Source organism: Mauremys reevesii, linkage group 2 (genome assembly GCF_016161935.1).
Source record: "Mauremys reevesii isolate NIE-2019 linkage group 2, ASM1616193v1, whole genome shotgun sequence".
NCBI classification, from domain to species: Eukaryota; Metazoa; Chordata; order Testudines; family Geoemydidae; genus Mauremys; species Mauremys reevesii.
In genome coordinates, this window is record NC_052624.1 from 12,562,372 (window position 1) to 12,581,825 (window position 19,454).

The 19,454-nt window shown below is 48.0% G+C and overlaps 1 protein-coding gene across 1 annotated transcript in view; it reads left to right on the forward strand.

The window, feature by feature from the left end:
• Positions 1 to 343: 343 nt before the first annotated feature.
• Positions 344 to 19,454, forward strand: part of LOC120397822 (cryptochrome DASH-like) — a 30,200-nt gene continuing 11,089 nt past the window's right edge. The window contains exons 1-11 of the mRNA XM_039524358.1: positions 344 to 509; positions 2,170 to 2,342; positions 4,474 to 4,567; positions 6,544 to 6,674; positions 7,875 to 8,023; positions 9,136 to 9,224; positions 9,816 to 9,889; positions 12,819 to 12,908; positions 14,804 to 14,883; positions 15,764 to 15,823; positions 17,424 to 17,581. Coding sequence (XP_039380292.1) covers positions 441 to 509; positions 2,170 to 2,342; positions 4,474 to 4,567; positions 6,544 to 6,674; positions 7,875 to 8,023; positions 9,136 to 9,224; positions 9,816 to 9,889; positions 12,819 to 12,908; positions 14,804 to 14,883; positions 15,764 to 15,823; positions 17,424 to 17,581 — 1,167 coding nt within the window. The 5' untranslated portion in view covers positions 344 to 440. The remainder of the gene's footprint in view (positions 510 to 2,169; positions 2,343 to 4,473; positions 4,568 to 6,543; positions 6,675 to 7,874; positions 8,024 to 9,135; positions 9,225 to 9,815; positions 9,890 to 12,818; positions 12,909 to 14,803; positions 14,884 to 15,763; positions 15,824 to 17,423; positions 17,582 to 19,454) is intronic.

The following is a 19,454-nucleotide window of genomic DNA, read 5'->3' on the forward strand; positions in this document are numbered from 1 at the left end:
TCTTTTTCAGGGGAAAATCTCTGCTTGGGATATCTGTTTGATTTGATTGATTTGTTTGGGAGTTTCAGCTAACCCAATCGTCATTAGACTAGAGCCACCCTGCAGCCCTGCTATGTGGGCCCATGGTGGCTGTAGGCCAGAATGGGAAAACCTGGGGGCTCAGAGTGTCTATCTGCATTTGGGCACTGAGAGGCAGGTGGCCCGACCTTCAGGCGGCTGGAAACCAGGCCCCGGACGCGTAACTGTCGGAACCAGGTGGGAACGAGCCAGGGCTGCTAGCCCGGGCCCCGCGGGTGTCGCCCTGCCCTGTGCCTGCAGCGGGCCGGGGCACGCCCGACAGGGGCCGGCCCTGGCACGGCGGCGGCAGGGGCCCGGCCAGGGCTGCGGGAGGCGGAGCGGCTCCTCCTCCAGCCGGGCAGCCGCGGGGAGCTGCCCGCAGCATGTCGGGGGCCGCGCCGCGGACCGTGATCTGCCTGCTGCGCAACGACCTGCGCTACCACGACAGCGAGGTGGGGGCAGGCGGCGCCGGCCGGGCTGGGGGCGATGGGCGCGGCTGCAGCCCCCCGGACACCGGGCTGGGCCCCGCCGGCAGCCCGGCCCCTGGGCGCGCTGCAGCTGGTTTCCCTGCTGCCCGCACGTGGCTTTATGTAACCCGGCCGCCTCTGAGCTCCGCCCCCGCGGGCCGCCGCTGAGAGCCGGGGTTGGGGCGCCGATCCCGGGGCTATGAGCGGGCGGGGGGACCCTCGACTGCCGCTGAGGCCGCAAGGGCAGAGCCGGCGGTAGGGCTCGGGGTGGGGGCAGCGAGGGGGCTGGCAGGGGGTAGCAGGGCCTGTTGGGTGGGGAAAGAGGCTCCATGGTGTCCCCGATGACAGTAGGAATGAGCCGTGCATAATACTGATCTGCATGGCCCCAGGGAATCCAGGGGTTAGAATAGCTGGGGTGGGCTTGCGCCGGGTATTTGTTATAGCACCGGCCATCCAAGCACATTGCAGACCTCACCCCTGGGAGGCAGGGGTGGGAGCTGTAGGGATCTTTAGAGGTGAAAGGCAGAGCTCCGAGTGGCACAATGCTACCAGCTTTAGGAGCCCAAGCATCAATGCAGTGTCCTCCGTGACTAAGGGGGAATTTAGGGAGGCCAATGGCAATTGCCCAGGTTGGAATTTACCAGCGCTCTGGAGGTAGCACCACCCCTATTACAATATTGCCAATGGGGCTTTCATTCCCTGTACCCTGACCCTTATTCTGGATGCTGCCCACACATTTTAGCCTGTTAAATTAGGGTCACGTTTTAACCTCTCCTCCTGCCAGCAGAGGGTCTGAGCCCTGGTCTACACTAAGCTCGGGGGTCGAACTAGGGTACGCGAATTCAGCTACGTGAATAACGTAGCTGAATTCGAACTACCCTAGTTCGACTTACTTACCGTCCAGACGCCGCGGAAGCGAACTCCGCGGCTCCAAGGTCGACTCCGGCAACTCCTCCTGCCGCGGTGGAGTACCGGAGTTCGAACTAGCGCTTCCGGGGTTCGAACTATCGCGTCTAGATCAGACGCGATAGTTCGAACTCCGAGCAGTCGAATTCGCCGCGTCGACCGTCCCGGTAAGTGTAAACGTACCCTGAGAGTCCAGCAGATCCCAGCCTAGGGCAAGAGTGGGGATGGCATGGGAGAGTGCCCCTGTTTTGCCCCCAGGTTCCGTGGTGACTGCGATGAAAGGTTCCGGCTCTGTGCATGGGAAGGGGGAGGCTGGAGAACAGCAGCATTCCCCAGTTAGCCTTGAGGCACTTCTGTGGGGATGTGATTACTGACTCAGTCGCCATGGACATACCTACCTTTCACCTCCGGGCTGTGTAAGCTCCTTTGAGGAAGTCTCTAATTTTTATAGCTGGCACCTAGATACCAAGGCGATAGACACATTGGGGCTCTGATCTTGGTCTCTTTTAAGTCAATGGGAGTTTTGCCTACAAAGTCTGCCGGATCAGGCCCTGGAAGAGAGAGAGAGAGAGAGAGAGACCCTATAATATAATAAACCTATAGTACAATATCTAGTTGCATGTCTTCCTTTTTCATTGCGAGTCTGAATAAAGGAAAATTGAAATGGTGCTGTGAATTGCTGTACAGAAAGAGAACACGTGGCGCATTGACATCTTTAACTGCTCCTCTCTATTTCCAGGTACTACGCTGGGCTCAGAAGAACGCAGACTATGTCATTCCTCTCTACTGTTTTGATCCAAGACAGTACCTAAAAACCTATTACTATGGTTTCCCAAAGACTGGGCCTCATCGACTCAAGTTTTTACTGGAAAGCGTGAAGGATCTAAGGCAAACACTCAAGAAAAAAGGAAGGTACAGGGGGGATTTGTCATAAACATGAGTCTGTTTTATTTTTTAACCCACTTTGTTCTTCCACCTCCTCCTCCTTAAAACTTGTCTGTCCTATGGAGCAAGCAATGCTAGTGACAGCCATGTCTGACCACCTGTTGCTAGTACCGTAAAAACACAGGAATTCCCATGCTAGCCCAATAGCCAGTCTCTGGCAACAGCCAGCACCAGATGTTTCAGAAGATTATGCAAGAAACCCGTGGTCAGCAGTTATGGGATATCTATCTAAGGTTCTTCTATGGCCCCCATTACCATAATATCTGAGCACCTTACATTATATAAAGTAATTATTCTCACAACACCCCTGTGTGGTAGGGAAGTACTTTTATCCTCATTTTATAGATGGAAACTGAGGCATAGATTGGCTAAATAACAGGAAATCTGTGACAGAGGAGGGAGTTGCACACTGGTCTCCCTAGTGTCTAGCCAGTGCTCTAACCACTGGACCATCTTTCCTATCCTTAGGGAGTTTCATCTCGTGGTTGGCTTGAGCCCTTGATGTATGAAAGATGTTTTCCCAGACCAACATGGGCCATGGCTTTCTGTATTGCCCATAGCTTGGTGTTATACCACTGATAACACAGTCCTCAGGAAAATCTTCTTGTCCATGCGAGTCAGGGAAAGTTATTAGGATCTAAAATCTTCCAAGCACCTTTTTCTTCATTTTGTTATTATCACAGCAAGATAATGTTAGTCCTTGTGTAGCAGAATATGCAGCAGTTGGCTTGCCCCTCTCCTGAGAGGGTGCAGAAGAATACCTTTACATCTGCAATACACTATGGTCTGTGAAAGGGATTATGCTAGTTTAAGGAAGGCCAGTTAGAATCCCTAACAAAGGTAATGAACTGGCCAGTATGTGTATGTGCCACTGGCCTGTACTGGAGAGAATCAGAATTGCTCAAACACGTGTGATGCCTTGTGACTGACTCATAAAGGCTACATATAAGACCTAACATCTCTGCAGATAAGAGATTCTTCTTTAGCTCAAATGGCAAAGGCCTCTGGTTTTTAAGAACATTCAGACCTATGCTCCATCAGTTAATATTTGGCATGTCCTTTCAATGCCATAGTATTAACAGACCAGATGGTAACTCTCCCTCACCCTAGATCAGTGCATAGCGGTGCCTCCCCGTGCATAAATCTCTCAAGTCCATGTTGAGCATGTAGAGAGGAACAACCATTTCCACAGCATGTCTCTCTGTGCCCCCCACCAAAACCCAGCCAAGCCCTTTCTTGTAGCAGTGGTTTTGCATAACCTAAGCACTGAGTTTAAATTGGATCACTTGATGATTGCTTGTTCTTTTCATTCCCTCTGAAGCACCTGGCATTAGCCACTGTCAGAAGACAGGATACTGGGCTAGATGGACCTTTGTCTAATCCAGTATGGAAATTCTTAAGTCCTGACAGTATCGCTTTAATTATGACGGAGCTACCCAGAGTCACTGCACTGCTTTCATAGGCTATCAAGGTTGGAAGCGACCTCAGGAGGTCATCTAGTCCAACCCCCTGCTCAAAGCAGGACCAATCCCCAGACAGATTTTTGCCCCAAATGGCCCCCTGAAGGACTGAGCTCACAACCCTGGGTTTAGCAGGCCACTGAGCCCCCAAATTGTGAGAACTGCAGGATCAGCTTTATAAGCTCAACAGATACTTAAAAAAACAATTAAGTATTTGCTTGATGTTAATAAATGAATCTTTCCCCCCACGCACCCAAAGGCATGTTAGGTGCCTCACAAACACAAGTGCAGACCCCGACCCTGTCCCACACAGTCTGCATTCAACAGGTCATAAACAGTGAGGTCCATGTGCAGATGAAAGTGGGGGAAGGGAGAAGAAAGGACAAGAAAGGCAATAATAAATATTATCTCTCTTTTTATGCTCCTGCCTCTCTCTGGCTGTATCCAATTGGTGTCTCTTTCCCATACTTACACTGCAAGCTCTTTGGGGCAGGACCATCTTTTTGTTCTGTGTTTGTACAGAGCCTAGCACAGTGGGCTCCTGGTCCATGACGGGCTCCTAGGCACCACGGTCATACAAATAATAATAATGAATAATAGTATCAAGCCTAATTCATTCCGATTTTGTGTGTCCGCAGTAATTTGGTGGTAAGGAAAGGGAATCCAGAAGATGTGGTTCATGATCTTATTACGCAGCTGGGCACCGTGGCTGCTGTGGCTTTCCATGAAGAGGTAAAGGAAAGGTTTGACCCATGTCGGCTCAGCATAAAATTGGCAAGAGCTTTTAGTTCAAGGCAGTATTGGACTTGTCTGGCCTGTGAATTCAGCGTCATAGATGTTCTCTGCTACTGTCATGTCATTAACCCTTCGGAAGCTGGCTAATTCCCAGGGAGGTCTTAGGTCCAAGTGGCTGATGGGAGTCAGTTGTGGGTGACCTATAGGGGACACAGGATACAGGGTGCTGGCTGTGAGTGGCCACTCTGAGGCACTGGGATGATTTAGTTGGGTTTGGTCCTGCTTTGAGCAGGGGGTTGGACTAGATGACCTCCTGAGGGCCCTTCCAACCCTGATATTCTGTGATTCTAAACCAGGTTCTGGATGCTGGTGGACAGAGTTGGGCTGAGACTCAAGGGTGGAGCAATATTCTCCCTCCGACTGGAAACTGCTGTGTGCCCCTCGAAGTGCAGAAATGATGTGCACATGCTGCCATGCCCTGGCTCCTTGGTCACACTGGGAGCCAGCAGGCAGGCAGGCAGGGTTCAGCGGGAGCAAGGAGGGCCCAGCAAAGAGCCCAGCGTAGATGTGTATAGGGAAATGGAGGCAGTGAGGGCACCCCTGCATTCAGACGGAGAACGGTGAGGAAGCAAAAGAGGAGAGACTTGTCTTGATGGTGGGACGTCGTTCCGTTGGCAGAAGTGGAGCTCACCAGTTTCTGCGCAGCAGATCTGGAGGAGGAGCTCAACGGGAGAATAAGGAATTGACTGCTTTGATGTAGCAGCTGCATGGGCAAGGAGGGAGCAGCAGGGTATTTTCCTGCAGTCAGAGAAGTAGAAGTGTCATGATGATGAACTGACTGGTGCGGAGGGGCCACCACTGCCCTCTTCTGGTTGGAATCGGAACTGCCCAACTATGTGTCAGAGGCCAGAACAAGGCTGAGGAGGGAGCCAGATGTATGGTTTGGGGCAGTGATGGGGGCCGTGTCAGCTTATCCTCAGTGAGCTAATTGTTAGTGGCTGTTGGAAACTTGCAAAGTCCCTAGCCATCAATCTGAATCACAGCCACAGCTAGGTTGCTGATCCTCCAGGATTGGCCTGGAGTCTCCTGGAATCGGCATCGATCACCTGCTGACTGTTGAAAGCAATCCAGGAGATTTTAATAGGATATTTTAAGGAAATGACACTACATCATGCTGGGGGAAAAAAATCTCCCGGAATAGCTTCAATCAGAGTTAGCAACCCTAGCCACAGCCCTTGGGAAAGCCGGAATTTCATGCCTTTGCCTTGACCTGGATTTAAAAATCCATGACTCCACCCAGCACAAGCAGCTTAACCTGAGTTTAAGGTTTGTCACAGCTGTGCCCTCCCTACTTACCCCATCTGGTCACATCGACTCCTGGCTCCACCAACGGTGCCTGACTCGACCATCCATCCTGCAATTCTCTCTGGGCATGGTGCACAGCCCACTGCAGTGAGCGGAAAGAGTCCCCTGGATATCAGTGGGTCACCGACCCAGTCCTTTATGCCCTCTGCCTCATTGCCCTCTGCACGTGACTCGCCCTCCTTGAGCTGTTCCTCTTCTCCTTCAAATTCCTTCCCAACAGCCCACTCTGCTATGATGCCTACAAGAAATTGGCCAACTAAGAGCTTGTTTCAAGGCCTGTGGACTCCCATTGGCTACCCTGGGTGCGGGATCAGGCTGTAATAGTGGACAGGTCGAGGGGCAGCTGGGTACAGCTGATGTGTGTTGATCTAATAAATGAAACCCAGGATATAACGTCTGTAGGAATTGTTGGCATTTTGGTTGTGCTTATCCCTTAATGGGAGGGGTGCGAGGGATTGAGGCCAAAGCCAAATCTGGCAAAGGGGAGGACATAGGAGCGGGGCTCAGTGTGCATGAGGCACCCCAGACGCGCTCAGCTGCGTGTCCAGCTGCACGTTGGGTGCGCGGACGGAAGAGAGTCCCACTGCTTTTGTCCCCGTTGGTGCTAGGCGACGAAAGAGGAGCTGGACGTGGAGAAGGCGCTGCAGCGGGTGTGCGCTCAGCACGGGGTGAAGATCCAAACCTTCTGGGCATCCACTCTCTATCACTGGGACGACCTGCCATTCAGACACATTTCCAGGTAGGCTGGTCTCCGCCTTCACTCTGTGCCTGGGTGTGCTGCCCATTCTCCACTCTGCCACTGTGTTCACTGCACGTTCAGGGGGCAGATCCGCAGACAGTGTCCATTGTCATGGCTCTGTTGGCTTTACTGGCGTTATGACAACAGCTGAGGCTTTGCCCAAGGGGCCTCTTGGCTCATCTGTACCAGTGTGGGGTGGGGGGCTGTTGGCCCACCTGCACCACAGGAGAGGGTCGGGGGTGGGGCCTGTTGCCCCTCTGTACCAGGAGGGGAGGGGCCTGTTGACCTATGTGCACCAGTGATGAGGGGGGCATTTACTTATTTATTGTTTTCTCCTCCCCCCCAAGGCACCGTTTGGTCCTGTTGCTTCTTTGTTTGTCCCATGTTGCCCTGGTGCCCACACGGCTGGGTTACTGCGCTGCCCACAGGGCAGGGCTGAGCTGTTGCTCACAGCTGGGTCCTGAGGCAGTGGGGCGAGTGCCGGCTGGGTTCAGAGTAGCCCCCTGCACTGAGTGCGGTGGCTAGATAGGAGCAGCCTGACTTTGCATTGGCAGTGCTGGCCCTGGCTTCTCTCAGACCTGCTCTCTGAGCCCTGCACTGAGGGTTTCTTCCCTCCACACTCCTGTGCTGAGGAACTGGGGAAATCCAGATAATTTCATCCGCTCCCCGCCCCCATTTTACCACATCTGCCAGAGGTATCCCCCAGAGCTGCTTTTCTGGTGACAGAGATTGGCCCTCAGCCCAAATGGGGCTTCCTTAATGTACATTAGGGTCTGCGGGATAACTACCTTTCCTCCTGTCCGGAAGAAACCAGTTTCTCCCTTGGTTTGGTTGCAGACTTGATAGCATAATATATATGTATATGTAGTATTCCTCATACAGTGCTTGTACCATACAGTTCACAATTATATTAATGACCAGTGCATCAGCAGCTTTCATTTGATACCTCACACAGCATTCTATATAGATAAATACTCTGACAACGTGTTTGGTGTAGTGAGTTTGTCAGGCCTGATTGGAGTTGCGGACAGAACATTGGACTCTTTACAAGTAAGCATTAAATTGTTCCTAAGGTCACACGCTCACCGTTAAAATATTCACCCTGCCCCTTCAAAGACTTACTGCGCTGTGGTATTGCTGTGTGGGGAAAGCCGTGAGGGCCTGTTCCCTGTGCAGTCCTAACTGCTCTAATCCACGCAGGTTGCCTGATGTCTATACCCAGTTCCGAAAAGCAGTGGAGGCTCAGGCCAAAGTCCGTCCCACTGTGCAGATGCCAGATCAGCTAAAGCCTCTGGCCCCAGGGGTAGAAGACGGATGCATCCCCGTGCCTGAGGAGTTTGGACAGAAGGGTAAGAAAACGTTGCCCCAAAACAATTCAGCTGCTTCTGCTCCCATTGAATTCAGGTGGAGTTGAGGGTGCTCGAAAACTCTGCAAATCAGATCTCAAGGTGTTGCCTGGGGAACACCCAAAAATGGAAGCATCCCAAACTAGTGACCACTCTTGGACATGTGGGCTCCATGTTGCTCTGCCTCTGTCTACTTATTTTTAAAAGGGAATAATTATAAAGAGTATTGAAGCTAAATTTATTAACTTGATTAGTAGTAGTATTAGTATTATTGTGGACTTAGGAACCCGAGGCAAGAACCAGGACCCCATTGTGCTAGGCACTTTACAAACACAGATCAAAGAGATGGTCTCTGCTCGAAGGAATTTACAATCTAAGTAATTGGAAAAATCTTTAAATGGTTTGGCTACTTATGAGTTAATGTACAGATTTGCCCAACAATTTAAAACAGTCAACCAAAAATGAAATACTTTCGAAATTAACTTCAGTTTTGAAAGGAAAGATCTTAATGTTGATTAGCTTTCACTTATACACACATGAAGCAACATATAGGAAAAGGGAGCAGAATGCATGTTGGCTGAGAGCAGAGACTAGCCCCACCTAACATCATTACTGAGAATGGCTGTGCCATAAGCTAGAGAACGTTCACATTAATCCCCGGAAAGCTGTGTACGATGAGCTGCTGAAATGGAACTCAGACTCCCAGTGGTAAGTGCTTGGAGACCCCTGGATGGCAGGATAGAAGGACAAAGCACTGTCACCTCTGCCAGCGTCTCGGAATGTGTGTAGTGACGTCCTCCCGCTGGATGGGCCATCAGTGAGCATTGAACGTGGGACTTGCATGTTCTAAAAGCGTAAGTCTCTTCCGCCTGGAGTAGAACACCTTCCAATGCTAGGAGACTCGGAGCTCTCATTTGCGGCCCTGCTGCTTAAAGGGGTTACATAGAGGAGAGTTCCCATTCACTTGTTACAGAGATCACTGTTTCCATATTGACTCAGCAAGAATCAAACCCATAGCCCTGAAGGCAACTCTCCCTTGGTTGTTGAGCTCCCTACCTTTGAGCTGCCTCCAGTGGCTTGTTTTCATGCTAACAAGCTGGTGCTTTCCACCGCAGATCCCCTGACTGATCCACGAACAGCCTTCCCCTGCAGCGGAGGAGAGACCCAGGCCTTAATGAGGCTGCAGCATTATTTCTGGGATACCGTAAGTGTGTGCATTTTCCTTCCAGTGTGCTCCCCCACCTCCTCCTGTCACAATGACACTCTACCGGGGCAGGCAGCAGTTTCAACTCCCACTAGGATTTCCTTGCTGCCTGTGTAGCACTCTTCCTCCATAGATCTCAAAAGGCTTTACAAAGGAGGTCAGCATCGTCATCTCCACGGTGATGAGGAAAGTGAGGCACAGGGATGCAAAGTGACTTGTTTGAAGTCACCCAGCAGGTCAGAGCCAAGAAGAGACTAGTGCCCTATCCACTAGGCATCACTGCCTAGATTTAGACTAAGGCCCTGTGTACTCAATGATACTATATTACCATTGCGCTTGTAAAAGTCTACTACAAAGTAAAGCAGGAAGCAGAATTTATTACACATAATCTAGGAGCTGCAATAAAAACTACTGGGGCCATTAAATATTGTGCATCAGAGGAAATAATTTGACAGCAGAATAATGCTGCTAGACAGTCACTAGAGGGAGCACTTCCCTGCACAAATATCTATCTCACACATCCAGGAAAGCATAACTTGTAGGCTGCTTATATAAGGTTTTAATGTTTTTTCTTTTTTATTGCTTGGATAGAACCTGGTGGCATCTTACAAGGAGACTCGAAATGGACTGATAGGAATAGATTATTCAACCAAGTTTGCACCGTGGTAAATATTCTTCCTTGATTTCATTTGGCTGTTGAAACATCAAGTTGGGTTAGCATAGATCTGTGGCTGTGGCTGAGATGCCCTTGGCTCAGCTTATTGAAGGTGGGATGCAAAGGCAGCTGTAAAATGCCTTTGTCCGCTGTCCCCGATCCTGTGTTCAGTGGCTGGTTCAGTGCCCCAGGGCAAAGCAGAATAGCCTCAGGGCTGCTCCACAGCATGCCAGTTGCTGACAGCCCACAAGGGACTGTTGTTACAGCAGGGACTTGCTGAGGAATGGAAATGCTGGGGTAGTGCCCGCTGCACTGAAAGCTGGGATCAAGCGGTGGCATGGAAGCCAGGCAGAGGCCATCTTCAGCTGGCCAGATCTGTTGGGTTTATGGCCACCCTGCACTGCAGGAGTGGTGCAAAGCAACCAGAGGACATTAGAGTATCTGATCTGTGTTGTTGTTTTTTTTTTAAAGACATGATACTTTTTTATGTAGGGACCAATAAGCCTGATCCTGGGAGGTACTGAGTTAGCTCCAGATTTACACTGCGTAACAGAGCCAAATTTGTCCTAATGTGTACGGGGCTTTGAGAGGTGTGTGTCAAGTATTTGATCAGTTAGCAAACAGTCAGGTACAGGATTACCAGTATTAAAGACTCCCATTTCCCTGACCAAACTGCAATCAAAGCTTTTTTTTTTCTAGGAACATTCTTGTGTTTTATTAAAATCTAGAGAGGCAAGGAGGGTGAGATAATGGTTTTCATTGGACCAACTTCTGTTGGTGAAAGAAACAAGATTTCAAGCTTACCCTCTCTAATGTCTTAGAACCAAACCAGCTACTACCGCACTGCACATAACAATGGAAGTTATTAAAATCTGGTATTTCTCCTTTTCAAATTGGGATCTATATTCCATCTGTGAAGACTGGTGCCACCTAGTGGCACTTTAATGAGTCACTGCTTTGTAACATTAAATTAGGCTTGAATAAAGACTGGGGGTTTGGCTACACTTGGAGCTGTACAGCGCTGGGAGTTAAAGCTATCTTCGTACAGCTGTGTAGGGAAAGCGCTGTAGTGTGGCCACACTGACAGCTACCAGTGCTGCAGTGTGGCCACATTTGCAGCATTTGCAGCGCTATTGGGAGCGGTGCGTTATGGGCAGCTATCCCAGTGTTCAAGTGGCTGCAACATGCTTTTCAAAAGAGGGGGGTGGGGTGGAATGTGACAGGGAGCGTGGGGGAGACAGAGAGAGTGGATTTTTGGAGCTGACACTGTGTCGGCTCCCTGCCTTGCAAGTTCTAAGGACTTGAAGATACACAGCACCAACCTTCAATCATTTTAAAAGTTTCGACCCCTTCCCCCACCCCTCTCTCATTCACTAAATGCAAATAGCCTTCAGACCAGATAAGCAGCTGCTCCAAAATGGACCCCCTCCTCCCCCGCTCCAGGCTGCTTCTCTCCTCAAGCAAACACTAGCTGTGGACATTCATCCCCCCTGCCTGCCTCTGCTCGAGCAAACTTTTTTAGATAAGCAGCTCCGGGAGCCCCGAGTTCACAACAAAACAAAGAGTATTATCTTTACTTAAAAAGCATTATGGGAAGGTTCCAGAGGTCAGTTACCGCATAGTAAGATTAATCACTGTTTACACTGGCACCCCAGCGTTGCAAGAGCAGCGCTGTTCTCTTTATTCCTCTCGTCGAGGTGGAGTACAAGCAGCGCTGTAGCCAGGGAGATACAGCGTTGTATGTGCCTTGCCAGTGTGGACGGGGAGTGAGTTACAGCGCTGTAAAGCCACCACCAGCGCTGTAACTCTCAAGTGTAGCCAAGCCCTTAGTATGGCAACACCCATTTTTCATGTTCTCTGTGTATATATATCTTCCTACTGTATTTTCCACTGCATGCATCCAATGAAGTGGGTTTTAGCCCACATAAGCTTATGCCCAAATAAATTTGTTAGTCTCTAAGGTGCCACAAGGACTTCTCGTTCTTTTACTTTGTAACAGGATGTTGTTTGCATGAATTCTCATTTATTTTTGGTAGCGCCCACACTGAGCTAAGCGCTTTCCAAACGGAATAAGGATGGTCCATGTGCTGAGGTGCTCACGCTGTACTATATGCTCCAGAGCAACACCAGTCACCTCTCTGTGTATGTAAGAGCCATGGGATGGCATTTGGAGGATAAAATAATAATGGTCAAATAGAATTCCAGCCAGTCACATTTTCCTGCAGCTACGAATTGACTTCGCAGATAGAAATATTGAGCTGGTCAAAAACTTGGGAAAACTTTTTGGAAAATTTATCCATGTTTTTTCAAAATTCATCAACTTATTAAACATTTCCACTAGCTCCACTGACTGCCCGGTCAAGATGCATTTAAATAAAATTCATATAAAATCAAGGTAAAAGCACTTCTCAGATCCCTGTGGTTTTCACTGTTGTGTCCAGAACCAGTATGGCCATATAAGTACCATAGATAGACTTGTATTTAAAGGAGGGTTTTCCAATGGCTAGAACAGAGGACTGGGAATTTGATGTTCTGTGTTCCATTTCTGGTTTTGTCACTGATTCACTAGTTAAATCAATAAACCACTGATTAATTTGGGCAAGTCACCTAGGGCAAAATTTTCAAACTTACCTGTCTAAAGTTATCCAGTTAGGTACTTGATGACTCCCATCACTGTGGAATCATAGAGGTGAATGACTTTCTCCCTGTGAAGGAGGGATTATCACGCCCACTGTGAAGCTGAGTCAAAGAGAGATTGCATGACTTGACCAAGGTCATTCAGGGAGTCAGTGGCAGAAATGGGAACTGAACAAAGGTGTTCTGAGTTCTAGTCCAGCATCTTAACCACAAGGCAGTCCTTCCTTTCTCTTTGTATGTGCCTAAAGATCTCATTCCTTTATAATGTTCTGGCTTTTTAAACATTTTCCTTGTGTTTTCAGGCTGGCGTTAGGCTGTATTTCACCCCGATATATTTATGAGCAAATCCGGAAGTATGAAAAAGAGAGAACTGCAAATCAGAGCACATACTGGTAGGACACAACCAGATCAGCCTGGCTTTCTTTCTTTGAAATGTACACTTGCATCTAGTTTGTAGATGGGGCTGTAAGAGGAAATGATTCAGGAGTCAGGACTGCTGTTTTTGGTTAACATTAGTGTCTCCTCACCTGCCCTCTGACTGCTGCTGGGCCTCATTTGAGCTTCTGTTTCTAATATTGGTTAGTTGGCTTTGTTAGATTGCATTGGGCCCCAAGAGGCGTTGGGTGTCCTGTAAGTAGAAATGATCAGCAATTATTATTATTACGAGGAAATAATGGTTACTAATAAAAGGTAATAATTATAAAGTGATTCTTTCATCCTTCCCAAAGATGCTGTACAAACAATGAGATAAGTAAGACCAAATAATAATTAACAACCAAGATCATTCTGGAGCAAATGAAATTTCTCATGTCAGTAACCTGGGCCGGATTTGACCCCATATTTGAAATACAATCAGATAAAATCTGTCTGTCCTGCCCTCTTTATCAGAGCTATCACCCTAGTTTCTGAGACCCTTAACAGGCAGTTTGTGGCTTCGGTCCTGCAAACACTTATGCATCTGCTTAGCTATTATACCAGGAGTAGTCCCATGGATTTCAGTGGCATTACTAACAGTTGTAAAGTTAAGTATACGCACGTGTGTCTGCAGGATCAGGGCCTAACTCTAGATGTGATTGAGAAGATAGGAAAAAAATATTGTGGATGTTTTAAAAAAATCATTTTTCTATTTTTGTGATTTAAAAAAAAAAATGTTGGCAAGCTCTCTGGCTGGTCAAAAAAACAAAAAGCATCTACAAAATTTATTGTCAGAAATTTTCAGTGTTGTTTTTCTGTGTTGAAATTCAAAATTTGGATTCAAAATAGTTTGGTGGGTGGTTTCGCGCTGGCCAAAACTTGAAAAAAAAAACAAGTTACAAATTTCCAAAACTCATGTGCTAGTTTTTCCCTGTTTTTTTCCAATCCTGTCTCTTGGATATCCAACAAATGTACAGCACAGATACTGTAAGGATGAACATTTCCAAGTGTGTGTGAAAGGAAATGACGTAAAAGCTAAACAGATCCCAATCACTGGAATAGGTAACACTGCTGAACACAAACCATCTGATAAGTGTGTGAGGTTTATTTGATCTTGTTGACGTGACTGTAGTTTACTTGTTCAGCATTTGGCACAGTGTCCTGGCCTATAACCTAAGCCAGACTTCCAGAGAGATCTTGTGAGCAGAAACATCAGATGAGCAGAACATTTGTGACCAGCCAGGGGTTGATGCTGGTCTCAGTCTCCAGGAGCCATGGCTTATAAAACCGGCTATTTGCACGTGGCTAACAGCTGACATTACATGCCAGGCAACTGTGCGCACCAAGGACTTGATCCTGCTAGTTAGTGAGCACTCCTGAAAGGTGCTGAGTGCCTTCAGCTCCTATTGAGGTCCACGCTTAAACCCTTCCTCCTTCAGTAGAGCACTTAGGAATGTGCTTAAGAATATGCACGTGCTTTGCCAAGTCAGGACCTCAGCACCTCCCAGAAGTGCAGCATTGAACCCCAGTGGAGAGCAGATTGGAAGTGGTGCTGTTCAAGCCTTGGAGGGGGGTTTGGAAAGGGATCTGCAAACTGCACTCCGTGAGGTCTTTTTCTATCTTAATCCTCATGATAAAAGTCAGGCCGATAGATTTTGTGCCAGGGCTGGTAACATGACCATGTTTGCAAAGGGGCCTGATTTAACTCAAACGCGGGATGTTGTTAGTGACTGCCATTAGGTAAGCAGTGGGTGAAATCCTGGCTCGTTTGAAGTCAATGGCAAAGCCCCCGTTGATTTCAGTGGGCCCAGGATTTCACCCAGCATTCATATTGATCAAAGGCAAAAATGGAGACACGGCTGATGTGTTTTAGGGTCATATTCGAACTCCTTTGGAGGGATTACTTCCGATTTGTGGCCCTGAAATACGGGACAAGGATTTTCTTATTGAAAGGTGAGTTTAAGGAGCACGCTTTGAAGGTGCGTTGATTTCAGTTTCCATTCACGTTGCCATTTAATAGCCTTGGTGATACCAAAGGGGTTTTATGATCCGATTGTTTGGACCGTGGGTCTTACATAGGCAACCGACCTTGTCTTCCACTTAGGGAAGTTCTTCTTATTGTTCTAGTATCTAGAGGCCCAAACTGAAGTTGACATGCCATTGTGTTCGGTGCTGTACAAACACAGAGAGAGTTTCCTGCCCTGAACATCGTGCAACTCTGCCAGTTAGTTTAAACCCAATGTTTAGGTTTTATTAAGTTTAAAGAATTGGTTTTACAAAGGCTGCAGAAAGGCATCATGAGATTTAAAAAAATCAATATGAGGGGAAAAGAATTAGCCTAGGCATAGAGTTCCCTTGCCGTATCTGCACTCCCAGCCCTGCAGCCTCATGCTAGTAAAGCAAGAGAAGCAGAGAATGGCACTGACCGACAGGTTTTCTCTGTCCGTGCCGAGAGAAAAGCAAATAGCAAAGGAAGCACAGAGTACAAAGGGAATCTGGTTTTTTTTTTTTTTGAACTTTTCAGTTGAAATAATCTAGGTCTTGACCTTGATCCCCTAGCCAACGATCCCATTGGCTTCAGGGTAGCAGGAGCAGGCCCAAGGAAGTATTTATAACTGGAATTTTGCTTTCGACTCTAATTTGTGATCCCTGTGGATCCCTGAGGATCACCAGAGCCGCTGGTGATCAGGCCAGGCCAGCCCAGAGCCGCTGGGCTGGCCTGATCCCAAACTGTAGTGGCTACTACGGCTTCTCGTGTTGTCATTGTGGCTTTGTTTATTCCTTATGCATATCAGTGCTGGTGTTCCTGACACTTAGTTCATTTCCCCAACAGGACTGCAGGATAAAGAGGTGCCTTGGAAGAAAGATCCCAAGCTATTTGATGCTTGGAAAGGTCAGTCGAAACTGGGGGCCAGGCTCTGATCGCAGTTACGTGGGGGTCAGTCCTGAGGGAAGTCAGCCCAGATTTACACTGGTGCAATGCAGAGCAGAATCCGGCTCTGTAACTTAGACTCTGTTTAGCAATAAAGAGCCTTATCTTGACTTCAGTGTGAGTGGAGGAAAGCGAGCAGCATTCTGCAGCCACTGAGCACCTCCCAGGCCCAAGGTCCTAGATGCTAAAGGCCAGGTTCTGCCCTTGGAGGTACATGCACAGGTAAATGCAATGCATTTTCGTTAGACAGATCGAACCAGAGAGGAAATGTTTAGGCCCCGATGGTCATCTCTGCTTCCTTGCCCAGACGGCAGCCTGCACCTGCTGACTGTGACTGGGGGAGTGTAAGGGAGAGAAAAGCTCCTAGAAGCCCTTCATGGTGTGCTGGGGTATCCATGCTGATCCCTGGGTTCCTCACTCTGCCTGCATCCTCTGCATTCAGAGGTGTGGAGCAGGACATTGCAGGAGTTATCCAAACTAGAGTCAGGCAGGGGATGCTGCTGCACAGAGCTGCTTCCCTCCCTGATCGCCCATGCCCAGCGGTGTGGTGTCTGTGGGGAGGGCGTTCGGTGGGCTTGAGAGGGAAGATGCTAGCTGCGGTATTGGGATTTCCTTTACTTTCATCACCTCTAGTAGGGGGATGATAGTAGGGGAGCTGCCACTTCAGCTCAAGTGGCAGAAGCCTGTCTTATCAGAGCTGCAGTTCTGCCCTGATGGAAAAGTCCTATAGAATTTCATAGACCACAATAACCTCTGCATGTTTTTAATCCTTCCTGTAGAGTTTAATATTACGTACTAATATGCCAGCTATAGTTTTCTATAGGAAAGTGAACAAACCTATAAAATAGATCTAATCCGCCATTAAATTCTGTAGGCCTTTAGGATCCTTTCTTTTCTTTTCGTTAAAACTCTTTTTTTGTCATTACCGTACATGAATAGAAAATATAATCATTCAAATTGATCAGTCATCCATTCAGGACTTAAAATCTATGAACTCATGAACTTATACCAATGTTTGTCCTTCTTAACATTAACCTTATAAATTCACATTTCCACACAAGCAGAATAAATCATATCCATTACTATAAAAGAGTTTCCTTATATCTCCCCTACTAACACCACCTGATTTAACTTGCAGAGATATAACCAGCTGCCTTATATTTCACTTCATACTGTTACCTTTAAAAGACCTATCTTTGTTTGCTTAATCTCATTGTTTTCTCTTTATTTTGCCCAAATTGAAAACACGGTGACTATATGCTGTAAGATCTGATTGACCTGGTATAAGACTATCCATCATTTTCTCCATCATAACGATTTCCCATTCCAAGGCCCCTTTCTACAGAGCCCTATTTAATTTTTATAGAATCCTACTGTTATCATCTCTATTAAATTGTATGGGGCTGTTCCATATAAGAGGGTTCTATCCCTTATGCTACACATGGGTTTGGATCCTACTCACTTGATCCAAGTAGATATCCATATATACGCAACTGCAGATTGACTACAATTGATAGAGTAAAGATCCTGCATCTCCACTCTGTGTCTCTTGTCCCGGCAGAAGGAAGAACGGGGGTTCCTTTTGTAGATGCCAACATGAGAGAGCTAGCAGCGACGGGCTTCATGTCCAACAGAGGGCGCCAGAACGTTGCCAGCTTTCTCACCAAGGACCTGGGATTGGACTGGAGGATGGGGGCAGAGTGGTTTGAGTACCTGCTGGTAAGACCAAACTCAACGTGCGATTGGGGTGGTTTGTTGTTCTCTTTGCAGGTGGCTGACAACAAGCCACCTTGCAGGGGCCTTAAAGGAACAGAACTCCCTTTGAGTTCAATACCAGCTTTGCTTGAAGAAGGATCATATAATTTAGTCCACTCTTTTTAGGGCACTCTTGGTATATGATTCAAGGACTTCAGTAAGGAAAGGATGTGTTGCCCCTAGCGATGGTAAGGCTGCCATCAACTGAGTTGTAGCTCTTATTCCTGCAGTGGGAATTTAGATCTTCTAATGTAATGAGACAGGGAAGGTGGCCTTGTGGATAAGGCACTGGACCGGGACTCAGGAGAGCTGAGTTCAGTTTGTGACTATACCACAGACACCCTGCGTGACCACGGGCAAGTCACCTGGGGCCTGATTGTCAGGAGGGCTGAGTACCCATAGCTCCAAATGAAGTCAATGGAGCTGTGAATGCTCAGTGCTTCTGACAAACCAGGCTCCAACCTCAGTTCCCCTCTGTAACGGGGGGATGATACTTCCTTTCTCCCATCTTGTGTGTGTCTTGTCTAATGAGATTGCAGGCTCTTCAGGGCATGGACTGTCATTCACTATGGGTTTGTTCAGCATCTGGCACAACAGGGCTCTGATCTTGGTTGGGGCCTCACAAGATAAATAATAGTGTAGAAAACGTTGTCTTATGTTACCTTATAAAAGCCCCTGAGAGGGGAAGATTAGCCAAGGTAGCTAGTCTTACGGGCTGATCCTGCAAACAATCACCGCCAGCCAGGCATAGTCTGGTAGAATCAGTGGGAAACTCGAAGTAGCAGGCATTATGCCTGGTCATGTTTGTAGTATCAAGGACCTTCATGTTTGACGTAAACAAAATGCCATTCATAGTCAGAGGCAGGAAGACAGGTTTCTTTTAATTCACTTGCAGTTTAATAGGAGCTTCTGCTTCTCTCAGTCAGCTCCCCCAGAACCAAATCCTTCACTAGCTGTATTGAACTGAGGCTTTTCTACTTTATCTGGTCCTCCTCTGCTCTTCCCTGACCCGGAGCTTGGCAGCTGCTGTAAACCGTTCAGTTGGGAAGGTGGTTTTTCACCTCCGCTTTGGTGGTTTCTGGATAAAAAGTGCCTAAGCCCCACCACACTGAGTCGTATCTGTCTGTGCTGGGCTCATCACCATGAGATGGGATCTGAGACTGTGAAGCAAACCTCAGCCCTGGGGGCTCCGGGGTGCTACAGTAATACAGAGAAATAACTGTGTTTCATTAGGGCCTGATTTAAAGCCCACTGAAGTCAATGGACAGACTCTATCTGAATGCCGTGGGCTGTGGGCTAGGCCCTTAGAGAGCACCGCTGCATTAATGCCTATGGTTAAAAACACTAACGTGGGGTGACAGTGACTTCCTCTAACCAAGCCCCTAGGGGAGTGATCGAAGGTTTGTATCTTCTCTGAGATTGTCCCTGATTTTATCAGGACATTCCATGGGGAGCCAGTGAGCCACACAGTCACACATTGCCATGTTAACACATCACTGCTCCAGAGACATTACAGTGGCCAAGGGAAGTGTTTGCAGTTGTGATTTGCTCACTGTTGGAATTTACTTGGTGACTTTTTTGTGAGTTATTCCCCCCCTTGATTGAAGTCAATGGGAGTTGCACCCACATAATCAAGAGCAGAACCTGCCCTTCGTGTATTTGTCTCGCTTCCCCGTTGCTGACATGCAGCCACCTCTGGGGAGGAAAACAGCAGCTGTTCTATGCCAGCAGTGATGCATGCCAGTTGGGAAAGTGAATACCCTCTGCAGCTGAATCCACTAAAGGGATGTTAAGTAAGCAGGCATCACTGCCATTACCCATGTGGGAATTCAGCCAG